This window comes from Pan paniscus, chromosome 18, assembly GCF_029289425.2.
Source record: "Pan paniscus chromosome 18, NHGRI_mPanPan1-v2.0_pri, whole genome shotgun sequence".
NCBI classification, from domain to species: domain Eukaryota; kingdom Metazoa; phylum Chordata; class Mammalia; order Primates; family Hominidae; genus Pan; species Pan paniscus.
The window spans coordinates 19,702,386-19,723,710 of NC_073267.2; the positions used below are offsets into that span (position 1 = coordinate 19,702,386).

Consider the following 21,325-nt stretch of genomic DNA (forward strand, 5'->3'; position numbering starts at 1 on the left):
GAGAACCACAGATCCATCTCTCAGTTACAGCTAGGGTGAACCAAGCAACAGAGGGTTAAGTGACTTGACTGAGGTCACCAAAGAAGATCCTGGCAGCACCAAGCCCAGCCTGGCCCACCCCCAGGTATGAGCATGGTCCATTATGCTATCCAGCCTAGGCCCATCCGACAGAAACAGAAACTACTGATCGTTCGTTCGTTCATTCATTCATTCATTCATTCATTCATTCATTCATGTCCCAGATGCCATGCAAAAGGTGCTGGGACTACATTAGAACATTAAAAAAAACACAGGATCCCAGCCCTCAAGGGGCTTTTAGTCAAGGGCTGGAGCCAATTAGAGAGTGGGAAAGTCTGGCTGGGTGTGGTGGCTCACAACTGTAATCCCAGCACTTTGGGAGGTCAAGGCAGGAAGACTGCTTGAGCCCAGAAGTCTGAGACCAGCTTGGGCAGCACAGTGAGACCCCCATCTCTATAAGAAATTTAAAAATTAGCTGGGCATGGTGGCATTTACCTGTAGTCCCAGCCACTTGGGAGGCTGAGGTGGGAGGTTTGCTTAAGCCTGGGAGGTTGAGGTTGCAGTAAGCCGTGATTGTGCCATGCACTCCAGCCTGTGTGACATGGTGAGACCTTGTCTCAAAAAAAAAAAAAAAAGAAAAAAAAAAAAGAAAGAAAAAGAGAGAGTGGGAAGGTCCTTCCAGGGCTCAGTCTGCTCAGGGACAATGGTATGTAATGTCTGGGGGTGCTGCGGAGGAATGATATTCTTTGAAGGTACAGGATTGTTGGGCGCAGTGGTTCACACCTATGATCCCAGCACTTTGGGAGACCAAGGAGGGCAGATTGCTCACACTCAGGAGTTCAAGACCAACCTAGGCAACACAGTGAGACCCTGTTTCTACCAAAAATACAAAAAATTAGCAGGGCATGGTGGCACATGCCTGTAGTCCCAGCTACTCGGCAGGCTGAGGCAGGAGAATCACTTGAACCTGGGAGGTGGAGGGAGGTTGTAGTGAGCCAAGGTGGTGCCATTGCACTCCAGCCTGGGTGACAGAGGGAGACCCCATCTCAAAAAAAAAAAAAAAAAAAAAGAAAGAAAGAAAGAAACAGGATTGATGGAGACAGAGGTTCTCACCATCCCCTAAAAGGAGCATGAATGAGTCAACATATGCCTGTCTAAATAGCCATCAACCATTTACTGAGCACCTACTATATACCACATCTGTGTCAGAAGCTGGAGATAAAGAAATCAATGATAGATAGCTCCTGCTCTTAAAGAACTTAAATCAGAGGGGGAGACAAGTACATTAAAACATGTCATAAGAACAGAGAATGATAGGAACAAGGAAGGGAAGGCCCTAACCCACATTGGGAGTGGTCAGGGAAACCTCCAGGTGGGGAGGTATTCCCTGCACTGAGTCTTAAACGACAACAAGGTGTTAACCAGCTCAAGACAAAGCAGGGACATGGGCAGAAAAACAGGACACGGGGTCCATGGGGGTGAACTATAAGCAACTTGGTATAAGCAGCTCCATTGGACCGAAATGGAGAAGCAAAGCAAGGGTGAGAGGTAAGCGGGGCCCAGGAGCAACATCCAGCCTGGTGGGGCTGGGAGTGGGGGGCTGCCTGCTTGGACACCCCTCTTCCCCATTCCATCACCCAGGACCCTCCCACCCATCCTGCAAACACCAGCTGCAAGTGCCTTGAGGCCGGGGAACACCCTTTCTCCTCTTCAGTCCCAGCACAGGCCTTGGTATAGAATAGGTGCTAACTAAATGCTTGCTAAATGCATGCCAGGGGAATAAATTAATGATACAGCTTCCTGGGAGCAGGGACAGCCTGACTTCACCTCCGTGACCTGGGGGCCTTGCACGGCGGCAGTAGGTACTCAGTGGACTGCATTGAGCCAGGCCAGGGGCCATGTCCGGTTCAATAGGTGTCCCCTGTCCCCAGGACAAGCCTCCCAAAGAGAAGCGCCCAGTCTGTGGTCACCTGAACAAAGGTCAATCAAGCCCCACCCTCCTTCAGGCCTCGACTCCGTCTCCAGCTCCTCTGGGGCCATGTCCATTGCCACGCCCCTTTTGAATGTAGGTATCATTTACAGCCCAACCTGTCCTCACTCAAGCCCTTGACCTGGAGGCAGTAAAGGGCAGTAGCTAAGGGCTCAGAACTGGGTATGGGGTACTTTAATTTGAACCTTCACTTTGCTACTTCTTCGCTGTGTGACCCTGGGCAAGTCCCTTAACCTCTCTGAGTCTCACTTATCCTCATCTACAAAACAGGGAGGCATACGAACAAGCCCTTCATAGATGTGCTGCGAGATAATGCTCGAAAAGCATTTAGCATGGCGGCTGGTATGTAGTAGGTGCTCAATCAATGTTATTTAGTGACTCTTACTATACTCCCTTCATTTCACGAGAGGGAAAGTCTTGCCACCTTAGAGCCTTCAATATGCTGTTCTCTCCACTTGGAACACTTTTCCCCTCATCTTCCCAGCTGGTTCCCTCTCCTCTTTTAGAGCTCTGCCTAAATGTTACCTCCTGGACTGTGACCCACACACTACTGTATCTCCTGCACCCCGCACAGTGCCAGGGACAGGGTAGACACTCAGTCAGCTGTAATCCCAGCACTTCGGGTGGCCAAGGAGGTCAGATCACTTGAGGTCAGGAGTTCGAGACCAGCCTGGCCAACATGGCAAAACCCCGTCTCTACTAAAAATACAAAAATTAGCCAGGCATGATGGCAGGCGCCTGTAATCCCAGCTAGTCGGGAGGCCGAGGTAGGAGAATCACTTGAACCCAGGAGGTGGAGGTTATAGTGAGCTGAGATCATGGTGCTGCACTCCAGCCTGGGCAACAGAGTGAGACTCTAAAAAAAAAAAAAAAGGAAGGAAGGAAGGAAAGTAAGAAAGAAAGGAAGAAAGAGAGATAGAGAAAAGAAAAGAATAAAAGGAATTTTTAAAAAGAAAGAAGAGGCCGGGCATGGTGGCTCACACCTTTAATGCCAGCACTTTGGGAAATCGAGGAGGTCAGATCACTTGAGGTCAGGAGTTTGAGAACAGCCTGGCTAACATGGCAAAACCCCGTCTTTACTAAAAATACAAAAATTAGCTGGGTGTGGTGGCGCATGCCTGTAATCCCAGCTACTCAGGAGGCTGAGGCAGGAGAGTCACCTGAACCAAGGAGGCAGAGGTTATGTGAGCCGAGATCAAGCCACCACACTCCAGCCTGGGTGACAAAGTGAGACTGTCTCAAAGAAAAAAAAAAGAATAAAATGAATTTTTTTAAAAAAAGGAAGGACCACACTGCCTTTTCAACTCCATCACCAGCTTCTGAAAGAGGAATATGATTTTCATCCTCTTTGTTTGGGACATCTCTCCCAGTGCCATGCACAAAACAAGCACTTAATCCATACTTCCAGGTAGATCTGAATCTCTGCTGAGTTCTGTAAAAGCTTTCTAAGCAAGCCAGTGTATGACGATGGAGCGAAGGTAAGACCGGTGCAGGCAGCCGCACATCTCACGGCAGGGCCGTGGGGCTTCAGCATCTGGCTCTTCCTCCCACATCATTCAGCTACTTCTCCTTCACCTCGACCCAGCGCAACCATAGTTGGCTGTGTTTCTGCCTCTCTGGCCCCACGAGCCCCTCTCCAGCTGGTTAAATTCAGAGGTTTCAGCATCCCAGCCTCCTGTGTCCCAGCCGGCATCTCATGGGCCCTGTGCCACCAGCAAGTCCCAGCTGCAGGCCCAGGATTTCCCTCTTGTGACCGTATTAGGAAGCAGCTCCAGTTTTTCTCTGATGCTTTATATGGTCAGCCACAGAGCCCTGAGCAGGGGGTGCTCCCAGGGCCTGCAGAAGAAATGAGGAACAGGGAGGGAAGTGGAAGGAACACTGGCTTTCAGACACACAGGGATGGCCAGGTGCAGTGGCTCACACCTGTAATCCCGGCACTTTGGGAGGCCAAGGTGGGTGGATCACCTGAGGTCAAGAGTTCGAGACCAGCCCGGCCAACACAGTGAAACCTCATCTCTACTAAAAATACAAAAAATTAGCAAGGTGTGGTGGCGCGTGCCTGTAGTCCCAGCTACTCGGGAAGCTGAGGCAGGAGAACTGCTTGAACTCAGGTGGCAGAGGTTGCAGTGAGCTGAGATTGTGCCACTCCACTCCAGCCTGGGTGATAGAGCGAGACTTGGTCTCAAAAAAAAAAAAGACACACAGGCCTGGGCAGAGTGTTTGCTTTGCGTTATCACCTGCCTGACTTGTACATACAGAACTACCCCTGAGCTTCCTCAGTAAAGTGATGGATAATCATGGCTTCTTTATGAAGCTGCAGTGCAATATCACAGCTTTCTAAATACCCAACCTAGAGACAGACGTGGTCCACCAAGCACGTGCTTTTGCTGCAGCCTTGCTTTTAAGAGCAAAAAGACTAGAAACAACCTAAATACCTGTCAATAGCAGACAGGCTTAATCATTATGGTTCATCCCTATAGCAGAAGACTGTGCAGTGGCCCTCTCTCTGCTACCATGGATGAATGGCCAAAATACACAGTTAGATGCAAAGATTGCGACACACAACAGCCGGGGCCTGTGCTGCCATTTTGGAGGGGTGCAGGAGGGGCTCTCTATGTGGCTGCATGTGTATAAAACATCACTGGAGGCTGGATGGAGCAGCTCACACCTGTAATTGTAGCATTTTGGGAGGCTGAGGTGGGTGGATCACTTGAGGTCAGGAGTTCAAGACCAGCCTGGCTAACATGGCAAAAACCCATATTTACAAAAAATACAAAAATCAGCTGGGTGTGGTGATGCACACCTGTAATCCCAGCTACTCAGGAGGCTGCGGCAGGATGATCGCTTGAATCCAGAAGGCATAGGTTGCAGGAGCCGAGATCGCACCATTGCACTCCAGACTGGGTGACAGAGTGAGACTTTATCACAAAAAAAGCAATAGGCTGGGCACAGTGGCTTAAGCCTGTAATCCCAGCACTCTGGCAGGCCGAGGCAGGTGGATCACCTGAGGTCAGGAGATCGAGACCAGCCTGGCTAACATGGCAAAACCCCCTCTCTACTAAAAATACAAAAATCAGCTGGGTGTGGTGGTGCACGCCTGTAGTCTCAGCTACTTGGGAGGCTGAGGGAGGAGAATTGCTTGAACCTGGGAGGGGGCTGTTGCAGTGAGCCAAGATCATGCCACTGCACTCCAGTCTGGGTGACAGAGTGAGACTCTATCTCAAAAAATAATATAAATAAATAAATAACATGACTGGAGAGCTACATATGTAACCAGCAACCACAGTGTCTCTAAGAAGGGGAACTGGAAGGGCGAGAAATAGGAACGAAGGGGGAAGTTCTATATTCCCTTATACACTATTTTATTTCATATTTGCATGTCTTACCTATTCAAAAACATATTTTAAGTCTGACTAGATGGTTATGAACAGACAGAAAAAACTATAAGGTAGGGTTAAGTGGAAAAAAAATCATACTGCAAAACACAAGGAGTGACTTTTTCTTATGTTTGGTGTGTGTGTGTGTGTGTGTGTGTGTGTGTGTGTGTGTGTGTGTACATACATGAACCTGTGAATCATGTTTGCCTCCAGGGAAGAGGGCTGCTTTCTGTGATACATACTTATTTTTAAATATTCTCCTGAGGTCTTTGCGTAGATTATCCTTGTATTACTGGAGGAGGTTCTTTGAAGCAATAATGACTTGAAAGATCAGAAGGCTGGGTGCAGTGGCTCATGCCTGTAATCCCAGCACGTTGGGAGGCGGAGGTGGGAGGATCATCTGAGTTCAGGAGTTCAAGACCAACCTGGCCAACATGGTGAAACCACTTCTCCATTAAAAATACAAAAATTAGCTGGGCGTGGTGGCATGTGCCTGTAATCCCAGCTACTGGGAGGCTGAGGCACAAGAATCGCTTGAACTCAGGAAATGGACGTTGCAGTGAGCCAAGATCACACCACTGCTCTCCAGCCTGCGTGACAGAGCGAGACTCCATCTAAAAAAAAAAAAAAAAAAAGATCAGAAGGGCTAATTCCTGGGGCTTGACAAAGGGCAGCTTCCAGTTACAGTGTCTGGCAGCCCTCCTCCTCGCCAGAGTGGCCCAGCACCGTGAGTGTGAAGGTGTATCCCTCGCCGTCCCGCAGCATGCCCTGCCGCAGCACCAGTCACATGCCTGCGCTGCCCGTGGACGTGGTGGTCTCATCCAGCACCAGCGTCTTGTTGCTGAACGTACGTGCAGCCCACCGCTGCAGGCAGAAGGGGTGGTGAGGGGGCACAACCCTCTGCCCTGTCAGCCCCACTTCTGCCTGCAGGCCCCGTCCCCTCGGCCATGGGACCCATCCCCAGCCCGCCCACACCCTGCTCAACACTCACCCCTCGCTTGGAGCCGCTGCTGCAATTGAGGCAGCGGCCCTCCAGGTACACGTAGGAGCTGCGGCTCACTTCGTACACGGCCTGTGCCTTGCAGGACACACACTCCAAGGACACAATGGGCACCCGGCCACTCCGGATCAGCACCTGGCGTGGGAGTGGGGTTACCTCCAACACAGGTCTATTTGGCCTGCTGGAAGGTCTGGGGGACCCGTGGAGGATGCTGCTCCCAAACTCCAGGTTTCCCAGGGGCCTGGCCACTGCCGGTGAGCTCACCCCCTCCCAGGATACTCATCCGGTTTGCCACCTTCCAACCTGGGCGGCAGAAGGGCATACACAGGGCAGAAGACACTGGGGTGTGTGTTCTGGTGTACTGGACCCAGCTGGACCCTGGCAGGAGGCAGGCAATGCTCACTGAGGGCCCCTGGGGGGATGCGTGTGGGAACAGACGTATGTGTGGGTGTGAGGACCGCAGTTGCCACGTAGGCCTGACTCACAGACTCCTGCAGCCCTTAGCCAGGGCCTGGGTCAGGAGGCTGAGCCGGGATGGAACCTGCTCCCACACCCTCCCCTCAGACGACCCCTCTGGGCAGACCCCCAATCAGGCCAGCTGAGGAAAGCAGGGACTGGGGAACAGACACCCACTCTGGGGCACCAGCAGGCCCCGCCTGACAGCAGCAGGAGCAGCCACCACGGGCTCAGGGTCACCAAGCCTCCTGGCTGGTCCAGAGTGGGGAGCGTGAGGGTGAGAACCAGCCCACCACATCCAGCAACAGGGACATGGGCTGGGGACAGTGGCTGCCTCTGGGGTGGGAAGGGGCTCTTCCTCACTGTTGGTATTGCTGGGGGACTGTGTAGCTTTTGTCACTAGAGCATATGTGGCTTGAAGACTGTACGTGGAACTGTGGCAGGTTTGGAAGGAAACAAAGCTGAAGCAGGCTGTCGTGTTACATAGAATTTGCATCAGAAACAGAGAGGGGACAGCGCGCGGCCTCCACCAGCACTAAAACATGGAAAACAGTAGATGAGCAGGGAGGCTGGGCTGTCCAAGGCAAGTGGCCGAGGGGCGGGCGGCACCCACCGTCTGGTTGGTGGCCTCCTCCTTGCAGCCGGCCTTCCACACGGTGAGGCTGAAGGTATACTCCACGCCAGCCACCAGCCGCCAGCCGCTCCCGTGGAATGGTGACCGTGCTGCTCCCGCGGGGCCCAAAGTTCAGCGCACACCCGCCAGCCTCCCTCTGCAGGCCGAGAACAAGGGGCGACGTGGCCTGAGAACCCCATCCAGTTTTAAAGCAGAGCCCGGCCCAGGAGACAGCGCGGGAGACCCCCTCCCCATGCTGGGACGGGGCCCACCAGGCACTGAGGACGGGCCAGCCCTGGTGGCAAGCTGGGTGTTCTCTGGGCTCATGGGTGTGGATGGGTGAGGGACAGGGAGGACAGCCCTGCCACGCACTGACCTGTGTCGAAGCCACACAGGCCCAGTGGAAACTGAGCGGCGTCTGGTCGCCGTCCTCCAGGTTGGGGTCGTAGGACTCGCTCCCATCCAGCACCAGGTCCTGTGTGTCTGACCACACGCGGCATGAGCCACCCTCAGTGATGGGCACCAGGCGCTCGGGGGCCACCGTCACATTGGCCTGGATGCTCCGTGCCAGTGGCGTGTCCCCAAATGACACGACAAACACAAAGCAGTAGTGCTCCACAGGCAGCACCAGCCGCGGCAGCACCAGCCGAGGTGGGCTCAAGTCCACGCCGCGCAGGGCCACACGCGCCGGGCGCCCCGGCCGCTGGCAGCTGGCGGTGCGGTACACCTCCCAGCGGTACTCAGTCTGGTAGGTGACGCAGTCGCGCAGGTCAACGTAGGCATCCAAGTAGTTGCGCTGTGATCGTCGCATCAGCACCTGCAGGGGCAGGACCACGTCCACCTCCGGCTCCCGGCAGGCCAGCACCTGGACGGTCACCGTGGCCTGCGCCACGAAGAAGCTCACCAGGTTGGAGGCGTTCACCTGCACGCGGTAGTCCCCAGGCCTCAGGTAGGAGTGCTCGGCCCTGGGCTCATCTGTGTCCTGCCCTGGCGACCCATCCCCAAAGTCCCAGTGGTAGGCCACGCGCCGGGGGCTGGGACTGGTGGCGGCCTCAAACTGTGCCGAGCGGTTGGTGAAGCAGGGGCCGCTCCGCAGGGCCACATACTGGACGGCGTCCTGAACCTCCAGCACCAGCGTGCGGTTCTCACTGCCCAGGGCGTTGAAGGCGCGCACCTGGATCTCAAACAGCCCCGCGGCCACGGGCGTGTAGGTGACGTCGCAGCCCGACAGGATGACCAGCGAGTCGCCCTGGACCTTCTGCAGTGAGAAGTACCAGGCGTAGGCGACCCGAGAGCTGTGCTGCACGCGGGCTGTGAAGTTCCTCTCAGTGCCCATGGCGATGCCAGGCTCGCAGCAGTTGGGCACCTGCAGCCCGCTCACGGCCTCCAGCACCACGATGCGCACCTGCGCCTGGGCCCAGCTCACGTGGTTTTTGCCCTGCACGCTCACCACGTGGTCCCCGACGCGGGGGAAGCTGTGGGAGAAACGGGGCCCGGGGAGCACCTCGGGGCTGGCCCCGCCGACCTGCAGGCGGAAGGTGACAGCTGAGCCAGCAGCCAGCAGGATCTGAAAATGGACAAGCTGCCCGGGCGCCACCACTTTGCTGCTGGCCCACAGCACCAGGCCCACGATGGGCTCCTCCACCGTGAGGTTGTACGTGGCTGAGACCCAGCTGACTGCGTTGGAGGCATTGAGCCGGATGTTGAAGGTGCCAGCATCCAGGAAGACCATGGTGACATGAGGGCCACGCTTGCTGCTGCCGCCGGGCACAGCCCAGCACCAGCTCACATTGGTGCCCGTGGCCAGCTGCCCCCAAAAGGGCACAGAAGACCCGGCCGCCACGAAGCTGCCTCCTGGCTCGCTGGCCCTGATGCTGAGGCCACTCACAGGCACCTGCACATCCACTTCCACGGTGGCGTTGGCTGAGCCCAGCGGGTTCCCTGCCTTCATGGTGACCAAGTGCAGGCCGGGTGTGGGGAAGCTGTGGGTGGTAAATGGCTCGGCGGTCTCCCAGCTCAGCCCCTCCTCCAAGGACCAAGTGTACGACACCACTGCCACCAGCCAGCTCGGCACTGAAGGTGACGCTTGTGTTGACGGCAGCTGGGTTCGGGGAGGCGGCCACCATCAGCCACCCCACAGGCTCCACGAAGTCCACGGTGCAGTCGACCCAGGCGCTGCCCAGCATGTTGGTGGCCCACAGCTGCACACGGTAGGTGCCGGCCTCGAGCGCGGTGAGCGAGAAGCCTTTGCCGCTGCTGGCCAGGGCCGGGCCCCTGTCCCTCCAGGCAGTCCAGCTGTAGGAGATGTTGGTGCCGTCCCTGACCATGGCCTGCAGCTGTACCGTGTAGTTGGTGGGGAAGTAGCGGCCACCGCCCACCACCTGCAGCCCCTCTATGAGCTGCAGGACATAGACGAAGATGCTGTCCTGGGCGGAGCCCACCTCGTTCTCAGCCGTGACGATGATATTGAAGGTGCCCACGGAGCGGAAGGTGTAAACAGATGGTAGGACCCCCAGGGATGGGCGTGCAGCGGTCACAGAGCACCCAGGAATAGCGCACATCACTGCCGGCCTCCAGCGAGGTGCTGAAGCTCACGCTCCCATTCAGGGGCACCACCGTGCGGCTGGCATTGACGACGAGCCCCCGCACGCGCCGCTTCACCGTCACATTGAGCCAGGCCTCGCTGCAGCTCACCTCATTCCAGCCAGCCACCCTAACGGTGAAGTCACCTGTGCTGTTGGAAGCGTGGGTGACCTCCGTACCCTCGAGCCGCCCACCGTCCCCCAGATCCCACAGGTAGCTGGCGGGGCGCCCACGGCCCACGGCAGAGAACAGGTATGGCTGCTGCAGCTCCAGCCCAAGGGAGCCATTGACCTTGATGCTGGTGACCAGCACGGGCTCCTGCACCTCCACCAGGGCTGAGTCATTGGCAGCGGAGATGATGTTGGCCGCGGTGACTGTCACAAGATAGGAGCCTGGGTCTCGGTAGATGAACGTCACCTCAGGGCCCCCGGCACGGGCGGGGGCGGCTTCCTCGGTGCCAAAGTCCCAGGTGTAGTGGTAGGGGAGCGGGAGCCAGGCACATGCCACCAGCCGGGCCTCGTCCCCGAGCTGCACAAACTGCCTCTCTGGCTGCAGGGTGACGTTGCCCACCTCTGGCTCCATGCAGATGCTGGCGAAGTAACGCGCCCTGTTCACGCGGCTGGACAGCACCAGCGCCAGGGGGAACGTGCCGCTCCGCGTGAAGTTGTGTGTCACCGTCGGGCACCCCCGCACGGTCGTGTTGGAGGAGCCATCCCCAAAGGTCCAGTCGAAGAGGTAGTGGGCCGGGTTCCCGGTGACGTAGGCCGTGAGCCGCGCGTCAGGCTGCGTGGGGATGCAGGCGGCGGGCTCGACGCGCAGCACCTCCAGGACGAAGACCAGCACGTGCAGGCTCCGGGCCAGGTGGCCGGCGGGGCTGGCCGCACCCACGGTCACTGTGCAGTTCTGTGCCCGCAGGTACACATGCTCCACTGTGGCCTCCGGGCCCGACGGCACGGTGCCGTCCCCCATGTCGAAGGTCCACGTGATGTTGTCGCCCGTCTGCACCGCGGCGCTGACCACCACGGGGGCGCCCTGCTCCACGGCCAGGCTCATGTCCACGCTGAGCCCGCGGAGCTCCTCAAAGACGTGCACATCCGCCTGGGCCGCCGCACCGCTCACCGTGTTGTTGACCTCCAGGCGCACGTGGTAGGTGCCCCTCGAGGCATAGGTGTGGTTGGCAGCCGGCTGGCTCTGGGTCAGGACAGGGGAGCCGTCCCCAAAGTCCCACGTGTAAAGAACACCCCCAGGCGAGGGCAGCGGGTGCGGGTAGAAGGTGACGGGCCGGCCGGCCACCAGGACGCCGTCACTCACACCCACAGCCACGGAGGGCAGGGCGGCGCGCACGCTCACAGGCACCTGCTGCGTCCGGTTCTCGAAGGCATTAGATGCCAGCACGGTCAGGACGTACTCACCTGTGGGGACAGGCCCAAGTGGGGCAGCCGCGGCACCCCCACCTGCTCCCCACCCGCTCGGCAGAAGCCCCCCCACCTGAGGAGCCCGGGGTGAACGGCTGCACCTGCGGCCCAGCCTTAAGGGTCCCAGGCTCCCAAGCCACGTGCGGGACGGAGCACAGGTGCAGCAGCACTGAGGGCTGCCTGGTGAGGACGGCACCGCCTCCAAGTGCAGCTGCACTCGGGGCAGCAGAGCAGCAAGAGCCAGGCCGGCGGGGGGGGCAGTTCAGGGGGGGCAGTTCAGGGGGCCCAGCTTCCCTGTCCACTGCCCCCACGCCTGGCCCCTCCCTCACCCCAGTAGGGGCCTAAGCCATCATCAGCCCAGGTGAGGTGACAGTGAGGGCTGTTGGGGAGGAAGTTGGGGCAGCTTGACTCGGGAACTGGGGGGGCCCCGTGCTCAGAGCCTGAAAGGCAGTGGCCCCCTCACCCCCTCATCCCTCACCTGGGGCAGCGTAGGTGTGCGTGACATTGTGCTCCACCAGCACCTGGGCCACCGAGGGGTCTGGAACCGAGAAGGACTCGTTGTACGGAGGCTGGAACTGGTGGAGGGCCTGCTCCCCATCCCCAAAGGTCCACCTGCCGGGGCGGTGGGAGGCAGTGAGTGAACCGGGACGGGGGTGCGCAGTGGCGGGGCACAGGTGCGCGGTGGCGGGGCAGGGGGTGCTTGGGACCCAGCCGAGGCTCCACTCTGCAGTCACGCCCCGGGCCTCCATTCAGGGCCCACCCGGCTGTGCTGAGGCCTCTCCCGGCTCCCGTGCAGCCTCAGGGCTCCTGTGCACCCAGTACCTCCCAACAGACAGGGAAACCGAGGCTCAGAAAAGCAACCCCCCGATGTGGGGTCCCTCGGCTGAGGCTGGGGCCGGGACAAGAGCCTGGTGCCCACCCCAAACCGGCCCCCGAGTCACTCACAGGAAGGCCACCTCCACGGCCGAGTCCACCAGCACGCCCGCCGTCAGTGCCAGCATGGCACTGGGGGACAGCACGGCCGGCACTGTGGAGACCCGCAGGCCCTGCATCCTGTTCATCCACTCCACGGTGACGTTGTAGTTCACAGTGACGTTGCTCACGTGGTTGGAGGCCGTCAGCTGCAGGGACAGGCATCAGTGGGCCCAGGTGGCAGGTGAGAGGCCTGGCCCTGCTTGGCGTCCCTCCCTCCACGCACCCACAGCCATGGCAGCGTCCTCGGGCAGCATGAAGCAGAGCGGAAGGCAGAGGTGAAGGTGGAGCCCGCCCCGCCCCACCCTGCCCCGCCCCATCCCCACCCCTCCCCACCCCTCCCCACCCCCGCCCACCTACTGAGAGCTTGAAGACCGCCGCGCTCTGATAAATGACATTGAAGACCACGTTCTGGAAGGTCAGGGACTGCTTGTCGTTGATAGTCCACCGGAAGACCATGTCCGAGCCGGCCTCCACCACGGGGCTGTACCTCTGCGGGGGGACTGGTGTCAGCCTGGGCTCTGCGGAGGACTCTGCCCTTAGCCTGTCGCCTCCTGGACACACCTCCCGTCAGGCTGGAGAGTCCCACGCGGGGCACAGAGGAGAGGAGGTGCCCGGGGCTCTGCATGCCATGGGAGCCAAGCCCGGGCTGGGACACTGACTGTCTCTCCAGCCAGCCATGTAGTACTACTAATGCCTCAACCTCTCTGTGCCTCAGTTTCCCCATCTGTAAAGCAAACCTAGTACCAGCTACAAAGAGTCCACCTCTCTCTGAGTCTTCTCAGACCCTCCCGGGGCTCCTGCCCCAGCTCCTCAGCCAGAGGGCTCGGAGCAGTGAGGGGAGGCACACGGGCCTCACAGGGACAGCACCTACACTGGCTTACAGAACCCAGGACAGGCTGCACAGGTCACGCCATTTCTGATGGCCCCTCCCAAGGCCCCTGGTGAAGGGGCAGGTACCCGCAAGACGGAGACAGCCCTGTCCCCCATGTACCCAGCATGGTGGCACCGCGGGCAGCCCGCAGTTTCCCATCAGGGGTTCAGACTCCACCTCAAAAGCCACTCGCTTTAGCCAGGCGAGAACACAGCAGAAGGCGTGAGAGACTCACGGGGGCTCGTGTGAGGTCAGGGAGCGGAGTTTTAAATTCATTTCGTGAAATGAGACGGTGGAATGAGTTAGCGGAGCCGCTGTCAGAGCCGTGACTTTCTAGGAATTTAAAGCCCACCAGGTAGCCTGAGGAGCCAGCCAGCAGGACCTGCCCGGGGCCGACGTCCCCAGTAACTGGGCTGCTGCCCTCACTGGGAAGCCAGGCCTCACGCCCTGTGTGAGCACCCTGTCTGCAGGCACCTGCCTGGGGGCTGGTGGTGGAGCCTCGGCCATACTCACCACTAGGACTCCCTGCAGTACACGGGCCTCGGGGCTGGGCGTGGCGCGGAGGCCACAGATGGGCTCCTCCGCCGTCACCCGCAGGCTGAGGTTGGCCCGACTGGCGCTGTTTTCCACCACAACGTCCATCACGTGCTCCCCCTCACTGAGCCACGGCAGTGCTACCACTGAGAACAGGGTATCATTGGTCTCCCAGGGGCAGCCGGGCACGAAGGTGGCCACCAGGGCAGGGCAGGCATTCTCAAAGCGGGCGCTGACACTGCCCCCAGGCCAGCGAGCCGTGGCCGTGGCGTTGGCACCAGAGTCCACCTGGAGCACCAAGGCTGAGCCGTTGGTGGGCACGTAGAGGCGGCCGTCGCGGGGAGCAGGGTAGATGACCCGCAGCCCAGCCACTGGGGAGACCACGTCAAAGCTGCAGGACAGGTTGTGCCTGGACACGCCATTGCCCACCTCTGCCCGGACCTCATAGCGCCCAGGCAGCCGCAGCCCAGGGTTGGGCCTCAGGCCCAGCAGCACGGTGAGCTGTTCCGTGGCTGCAAGCAGCCGCAGGGCACAGGCAGGGCAGGCCCAAGTGCCCTCCAGCTGGGCTGGCAAGTGGGGCAGCCATGACGAGGCGTTGGCGGAGAGGTACGGGGCCTGGGGACCAGGGTGGCCGGGAGCCGGCGAGCAGTGCAGGAGGGCGCCAGGGCCAGCGTCGTGCTGCAAGCCAACGAGGTCACCAGGGAGCATGAGGACATCCTGGCCGTGGAGGGTGACCTGTGGAGAGGGAGGCGGGGCTGCATCACGTCCTCACGGTCATGGCCCGTGGACCCCTGCACGACAGATGAGGGTGGACACGCAGGGCTCCCCGCTTCGTCAGCCACACCTCAGGGAGCCTCCCCACAGTGCTCGGGACAAGGACAGGCAGGACAGTTGCAGACAGGGGGACACACGGGGAGAGGACACAGGCCAAGACCTGGCAGACAGGAAGGAGCGGCTGTGCTGGGAGAGAGGAAGAGGAGGCACAGCTCGTGCCAAGGGCCCAGGCGAGAGCTTCTCCCACTGGGAGAGGGGCAAGGGCACCGCAGAGGTCGGAGGTTGGAGGTCGGAGGTCAGAGGTGGCAAGGACGTGGGAGGGGCCTGCAGGCTGGGTGTGTCTGGTGAGCAGACCCAGACCTCGGGCAGCAGACAGGAAGGTGGCCTGAGGAGATGCAGGGAACAGACCCAGGTCAGGGCCACACACCGAGCACTGCGCGGGGGGCCCCGCGGGAACGGAGAAGAGGAACTCTCTCCATAGCGCATAGGGGGCCCCAGGTAGCCCTGGCCCTGACGTGCAGCCATTGGCGCAGGCCTGGGGGTGGCAGGAGGCGTCCAGCGGCAAGCAGATGTTGGCTCCAGGGCACCAGCGTCCCCCTGGCATGCACGCGGGGGCCAGCTGGGTCCTGTTGTCCGGGGACCTGCTCTCAGGCTCGCTGCCGTTCTCCGGGGTCCCTGCGAGGAGGGGAGGGTGTTGGGGCCCTGATTCGCCCACGGGCCACCGTCAGAGATGCCCAACTGCCTGCACCAGCAAGCCTGGCCTTGCTGTGAGGACAGGTCTCCCAGCCCGGGCAGCACTCCCAGCCCAGTGCTGCGTCCCTGTCTCCGGCCAGCCGACTGACCCAGGCCGGCCCCACCCAATCCACCCCCAGGACACCTGGAATGAGCTGGTGTCTCTGGAACCCCTGCTCTGTCCACCTAAGACTGGGAACCACTCTGGAGGCCACAGGACCAGCAGACGTGAGAGCTCAGAGAGGCCACCCCGAGTCCTGCGGCGCCCACCACCCCAGAGTCCCACCTGCTGTGCTGAGGAGCCGGTACACCTGCAGCCGCAGCTGGGCGGGCCGCCGGAGCTCCTGGGTCCCAAATTCGGCCGTGGTGAGGAAGGCTTCACGGCTCAAACGCAGGCCCGGGAATACCATGACCTGGTGGGCAGGGGGCCGCCTCAGCTCCACAGACCCCACCCCAGCCTGAAGCCCAGACTCCCCCCACCCGAACTTCCCAGGAAGAGGGGAGGGAAGGAGAGCGAGCCATCAGACCCCCACAGGCCTGGCTCCTGTCGCTCCAGAGGAAGACTCCGATGGAAACTGTCCATGGGGGGCAGGACCCCTGACCTGCCTTTCAGGAATAACTCACACACACTCAGAGAAAAAGCCTGGGGGGAATGTGAGTAAACGCTTTCCTCTCTGCACTCTGGATTTTCCCAACCATCTTCACTGGGCACAAGCAACATTAAGGCCCCCAAGTTTTTTGGCGAGACACACAGTGGGCAGGGCAGGCAAGGCCTCCAGGGGCAGGCAGGAGGGCAGGTTGTAGAACGTGGGGGGCCGACTACCTCCACGGGCTCGTGCGGGGCTGAGAGGCCGTCCTGCTGTGCCAGAGGCGTCAGGGGTCCCTGCGGGTCCCCACTGGGCGCTCCCACGAGGAGGTTCTCGGCATCCTGCACTGGGCCTGGGGTGGCGAGTGCACAGTGAGGCGCCGCGCCAGGGCCCAGGACACCAGCATGAACAGACTGGGGACCGAGCCGCCTGAGAACCCCCCCACCAGCCCCTCCTCCTCAGCCCAGGCTCCACCGCGGGCGCCCGGCAGGCCCCTAACCACAGCCAGCGTCTCTGCACTCCAGCCTGGGCAACAAGAGCGAAACTCCGTCTCAAAAAAAAAAAAAAGTATATATTTTTAAAAGACATTGGCCGGGTGCGGTGGCTCACGCCTGTAATCCCAGCACTTTGGGAGGCCAAGGTGGGGAGATCACGAGGTCAGGAGATCGAGACCATCCTGGCCAACACGGTAAAACCCCGTCTCTACTAAAAATATAAAAATTAGCTGGGCACGGTGGTGCATGCCTGTAAACCCAGCTACCAGGTACTCGGGAGGCTGAGGCAGGAGAATCGCTTGAACCAGGGAGTCGGAGGTTGCGGCGAGCTGAGATCATGCCACTGCACTGCGGCCTGGAGACAAGAGCAAGACTCCGTCTCAAAAAAAAAAAAAAGACATCAACTAATTGCAGTGTGTGGACCTTATTTGGCTCTTAATTCAAACTATTAAACCAAAAATGTGAACACACCAGGCCTTCGGTGGCATGAAGGAATTGTCTGTTGTGTTAGGTGGGTCTGCAGTATTGCGATGCCCTCCAAAATGCTTGCAGATAAAAGGGTGGCTGGAATTTGGTTCAAAACGTGGGTCAGGGCTTGGCCTGGTGGCTCATGCCTGTAATCCCAGCACTTTGGGAGGCCGAGGCGGGCGGATCGTCTGAGGTCAGGAGTTCAAGACCAGCCTGACCAATATGGAGAAACCCTGTCTCTACTAAAAATACAAAATTAGCCAGGCATGGTGGTGCACGCCTGTAATCCCAGCTATTCGGGAGGCTGAGGCAGGAAAAGCGCTTGAACCCAGGAGGCGGAGGTTGCCATGAGCCGAGATCGTGCCATTGCACTCCAGCCTTGGCAACAAGAGTGAACTCTGTCTCAAAAAAAAAAAAAAAAAACCACATGGGTCAGGAGGGGAAGGGTCGGGGCAGGGAGGGCAGGGCAGGCTCTGGGGTGGGGGGTCTGTGAGTCAGCCACGGCTCTGCCCACGTCTCCCCACGAAGCTTCGAGCCACGCAGAGCAGCACGTTTTGCAGTACGCCATCTTTCCCAAAAGCCACCACCTCTCGGCAGCATCATTAACCCAAGGCAAGCTGTGGCCTCAAAAGCCCTGGCTGTCCTCCACCTGGAACTGGACACAGCTGTCCCTGCTGATCTTCAGCAGCCAGGGAGCCACAAGTGGAGAGGCACCTGCGTGAGCCCCCCAGGAAGGCTACTGGTGACACCCAGACAGCAACGCTCCTGGACCCTTAAACACCTGCCAGCAGCTGTGATCTGTGTCCTTCACCTCTCCCAGCTTGACCCCTCTTCCCTGGGGAAAACCCAGCCGTCTCCCCGAGGAGGAGTTTGCAGGGTAGACAGCAAAATGGCTGGGCTGCCCCCACAGCACAGAGGGTGGCCTGGGGGGCCAGCCAGGGCCTTAACATCCTTCCTAAGGCCCTAGCTTCCCATGGGTCCCCTCACCCCACCTTCCAGAACTCTCCCAGCGGCGGCCCCAGGTGTGTACAGAACAGCACCCACCTGCCCACATGAGGTCGCCCTGTGCCCTGTTGCACACTTGAGGGGCCTGGCATTCGGAATCTTGCCAGCTCAGGCTGGGACAGGCCACCAACTCCCAGGGTCCCCCTCCTCCAAATCCCAGGACCAGAGCCTAAGGGGACAACACAAGGCAGGGGCGGGGGCTCCACTGCTGTGCCAAGGGCCTGGAGAACACGGGCCTTGCTCTCCGCTCAGCAGCCACCAGCGCCCTTCTCTCCTGGACAGCTCCTGAGGGGCTGCTCTCATGGACACCATCAGGTGCTGGGAAGCAGGAACCACCAGGACCTGGACAGAGTCCCCAGTGACCGGCCTGGCAGACAGAGGAGCCCTCAGCTACAGCATCAGAAACAACAGGTGGGGTAGGTCTGATGCAATTCTGTGGGCGCTGTTGCCAGGCAGGAGGAGGCCATCTCCACAGAGACAGCCGCGAGACACACGCGTCCGCAGTCAGGGAGCGCAGGAGCAATGTGGCCCCGAGGGGCACGGGCTCCATTGGTCCAGGAGAACCCATTCTTCTCCCACCCTCGAGACCACCCAGCAAAGCCCCAAGGACACACGGCTCCCCTAAGGAAGGGTGGCCACAGGCGGGAGTGACCCAGAAACGTTACAAAACCAAATGCCAGAACCCACCCAATGTTTAGCAAGCCTGGGGATGTGCCACGTCCCCCAGGGATCCAGCACGCACCCAAGGAGACACTGTCCCGGCGAGGAGCCTGGAGCCTGGGAAATACAAGGCATCAGACTGGTCCCAAGACTCTCCCCAGCGCTGGGGACAACTGTCTGCTTATCTTAGTCCCCTGCGCCCTTTTCAATCCAACCCTGGGTCCTGGGCACCTCATAGTTCCAAACCCCTGCTATGCACATCCCGGCTGTGATGCCTGGGACAGGTTCTGTCCTGGCTGTGATGCCTGGGACAGGTCGTGTCACCTCTCCAAACCTGTTTCCTCATCTGTGAAATGCAAATCTCCACGGTCCCTATGCCTCGGATGGTCAGAGTCAGGATTCCGCATGACGACCCCCAACAGAAGCCTGGCACAGACCTGGCTCTGAGCAGCATCTCCATAAAGGCCACCTGTTGTTTTTATCTCCCGAAAGCGAACATGACAAGGCTTTAACCCCCCCCACGGCAATCCCCCCTCACCCCTGTTCTCAGGATAGCCTTGGAACCCAATAGCAGAGCGCCTGAGGCCCTTCATGACCCCAGCCCACCCGCGAGCCCACCTCCCACCCTGCCCCTACCCCTCACACCTCCCGTGGCCAGCCTCCAGCCTCACGGTCTTTGCTCACACCGTTCACCCCCCTTCTTCTGGACCCACCTCATCGCCCCTTCCTAAGCATCAGCCCAATTCTTGCACATCCATCAAATCTTTGTCCAGACACCTCCTGGAACTCTTCCCTGCAGCCCCCTACAGCCATCCCCACCTCTCCGGGTACCCCGCAGCCCCAGGCCGCATCCCAATTCCTCTCCAATTAGCGACTGTTTGTCCCCCCAGCTGAGCGCGGCCTCCGCGCCCCGCCCCCGCTGGCGTCTGCAGAGCCCCCGGGTGGGACGTCTGTCTCCAGACCCGGGCTTTTTCGGCTCCCCGGGGCCGTGCCAACCGCGGCTCCAGGCGTTCCTTATTTAGCAGGGCCGCCGTGCCGCGCCGGAGCCTCGCCCTGGGAGCGTCCTGGCCCGCGTCCTGCTTCCCGTCCCGGGCCAGGGAACGCGCCCACGCCCGCCCGTCCCGCGGCCTCTCCCGGGTGCCGCTGGGCCCGCTACTCACAGCGCTGTGGCGTCCGCGGGGATGCGCAGCGCGGGACCGAGCGTCCGCAGCCCGCGGCCCGAGCAGTTGACGCGGCAGGCGGCGCCGGGCGCTGGGCCGCAGAGGCAGGGGGGCTCGCAGGGCCCGCAGCCGCGCCCGGGGCCCCCCGCCAGCGCCCCGAGCCACAGGCCCAGGCCCAGGGCCAGCGCCAGGCGGGCGGGCGCGGCGGGCGGCATCGTTAGGGCAGCGCGCGCATGGCCCCGCCGTCCCCAGGCCCGCCCGCGCGCGGAGGCCGCGGCTCAGGCGGGGTCGGCGGACGGCATGGTGGGCGCGGGGCTGGATGGGGCTGCGGCCGCGACCTGCTGCTGAGCGACGCCCGCTCGGGGCTCGGAGCCAGGCCGCTCCGGGAGCTCGGCCGCCCGCTCGGACGTTGGCGCTGCAGTGCGGGCCCCGCCGCGGCTCCTCCTCCTCCCCGCGCGGCGCGGGGCGGACGGGGCGGGGGGGGGGCGGGGCGGGTGCAGGCTCCGCCCCCTTCGCCACAGCGCGACCGGGCCAGCGATGAGGGACTGGCATCCGGAGGCTTCACCCTCCGCGCCACAAAGCGAGTCTATCCCATGATAAATGCTGATCTGGATCCCGGGCAGGGTTCTCTCTCTGACAGGGCTTCAGGACATCCCCCAGGCTGAAAGATGATGACAGTGCTCAAACTCTCTTGGGCATAAGAATCACCAGGAAGTGCCCTGGGTCCCAGCCCAGATCTTCACTCCATAGGTCTGAGGCTAACCCTGAGATCTGCCTGTCTCTCAAGGTGGAGCCAGTCTCACGGGCATACAACATTCAGAAGGGGCCCGTGCTTGGTTTAATCCTCTGTTGTCATTATGTTCACATTCTTAATAATTTGTTTTTGTTTTTTTGAGACAAGGTCTCACTCTGTCACCCAGGTTGGAGTGCAATGGCATAATCTAGCTCATTGCAGCCTCAACCTCCCTGGACTCAAGCGATCCTCCCACCTCAGCCTCTTGAGTAGCTGAGATGACAGGCACCCACCACCATGCCCAGCTAATTTTTGTATTTTCAGTAGAGACGGTGTTTCACCATGTTGGTCAGGCTGGTCTTGAAACCCTGACCTCAAGTGATCCACCCACCTCAGCCTCCGAAAATGCTGGGATTACAGGCATGAGCCACCACCCCTGGCCTATTTTCACATTCTTAATAATTTTACTTAAAAAAAATTTTTTTAGAGACAGGATCTCACTATGTTGCCCAGTCTGGACTCACACTCCTGGGCTCAAGCATTCCTCATGCCCCAGCCTCCTGAGTAGCTGGGACTACAGGAACATGCCACCATGCTTGATCCTTAATATTTTTTGAAGCTAAAGACCTTGCATTTTTATTTTGCACTGAGCCCCATGCATTACATAGCTGGTCCCGGCTGCTGGTCTCCAAGCCATACTTAAACAGCAATGGATTAAGGAACGATGTCAAGTGTAAATGTGAACACACTTCAAATAGTTCAGCTTACATTTACTGAGCACCTAGTATGCGCTGTGCACTGGTGCCAGGCAGGCTAGAACACAATGGTCACTGAGCCCGAAGGCTGTTCTTGAGGAATTCACAGGTGAGTGGAGGATCTT

At 59.9% G+C, this 21,325-nt stretch overlaps 2 protein-coding genes across 2 annotated transcripts in view; both read right to left on the reverse strand.

Annotated features, from left to right (window-relative positions):
- Window positions 1-5,952, reverse strand: part of LOC129394161 (uncharacterized) — a 92,301-nt gene extending 86,349 nt beyond the window's left edge. The window contains exon 1 of the mRNA XM_063598465.1: window positions 5,811-5,952. Within this exon, the coding sequence (XP_063454535.1) occupies window positions 5,811-5,821 (11 nt within the window). The 5' untranslated portion in view covers window positions 5,822-5,952. The remainder of the gene's footprint in view (window positions 1-5,810) is intronic.
- Window positions 5,953-6,066: 114 nt separating this feature from the next.
- LOC129393062 (polycystin-1-like) lies at window positions 6,067-20,180 on the reverse strand. The gene is given in 18 exon segments (XM_055100479.2): window positions 6,067-6,249; window positions 6,377-6,520; window positions 7,455-7,526; window positions 7,528-7,611; window positions 7,831-9,499; window positions 9,501-9,949; window positions 9,951-11,449; window positions 11,931-12,064; window positions 12,398-12,573; window positions 12,785-12,916; window positions 13,812-14,567; window positions 15,034-15,281; window positions 15,625-15,751; window positions 16,162-16,277; window positions 17,932-18,061; window positions 18,580-18,669; window positions 18,990-19,036; window positions 19,712-20,180. Coding segments are annotated over 15 exon segments (5,799 nt in total). The 5' UTR covers window positions 17,942-18,061; window positions 18,580-18,669; window positions 18,990-19,036; window positions 19,712-20,180.
- Between the last annotated feature and the right edge of the window lie 1,145 nt (window positions 20,181-21,325).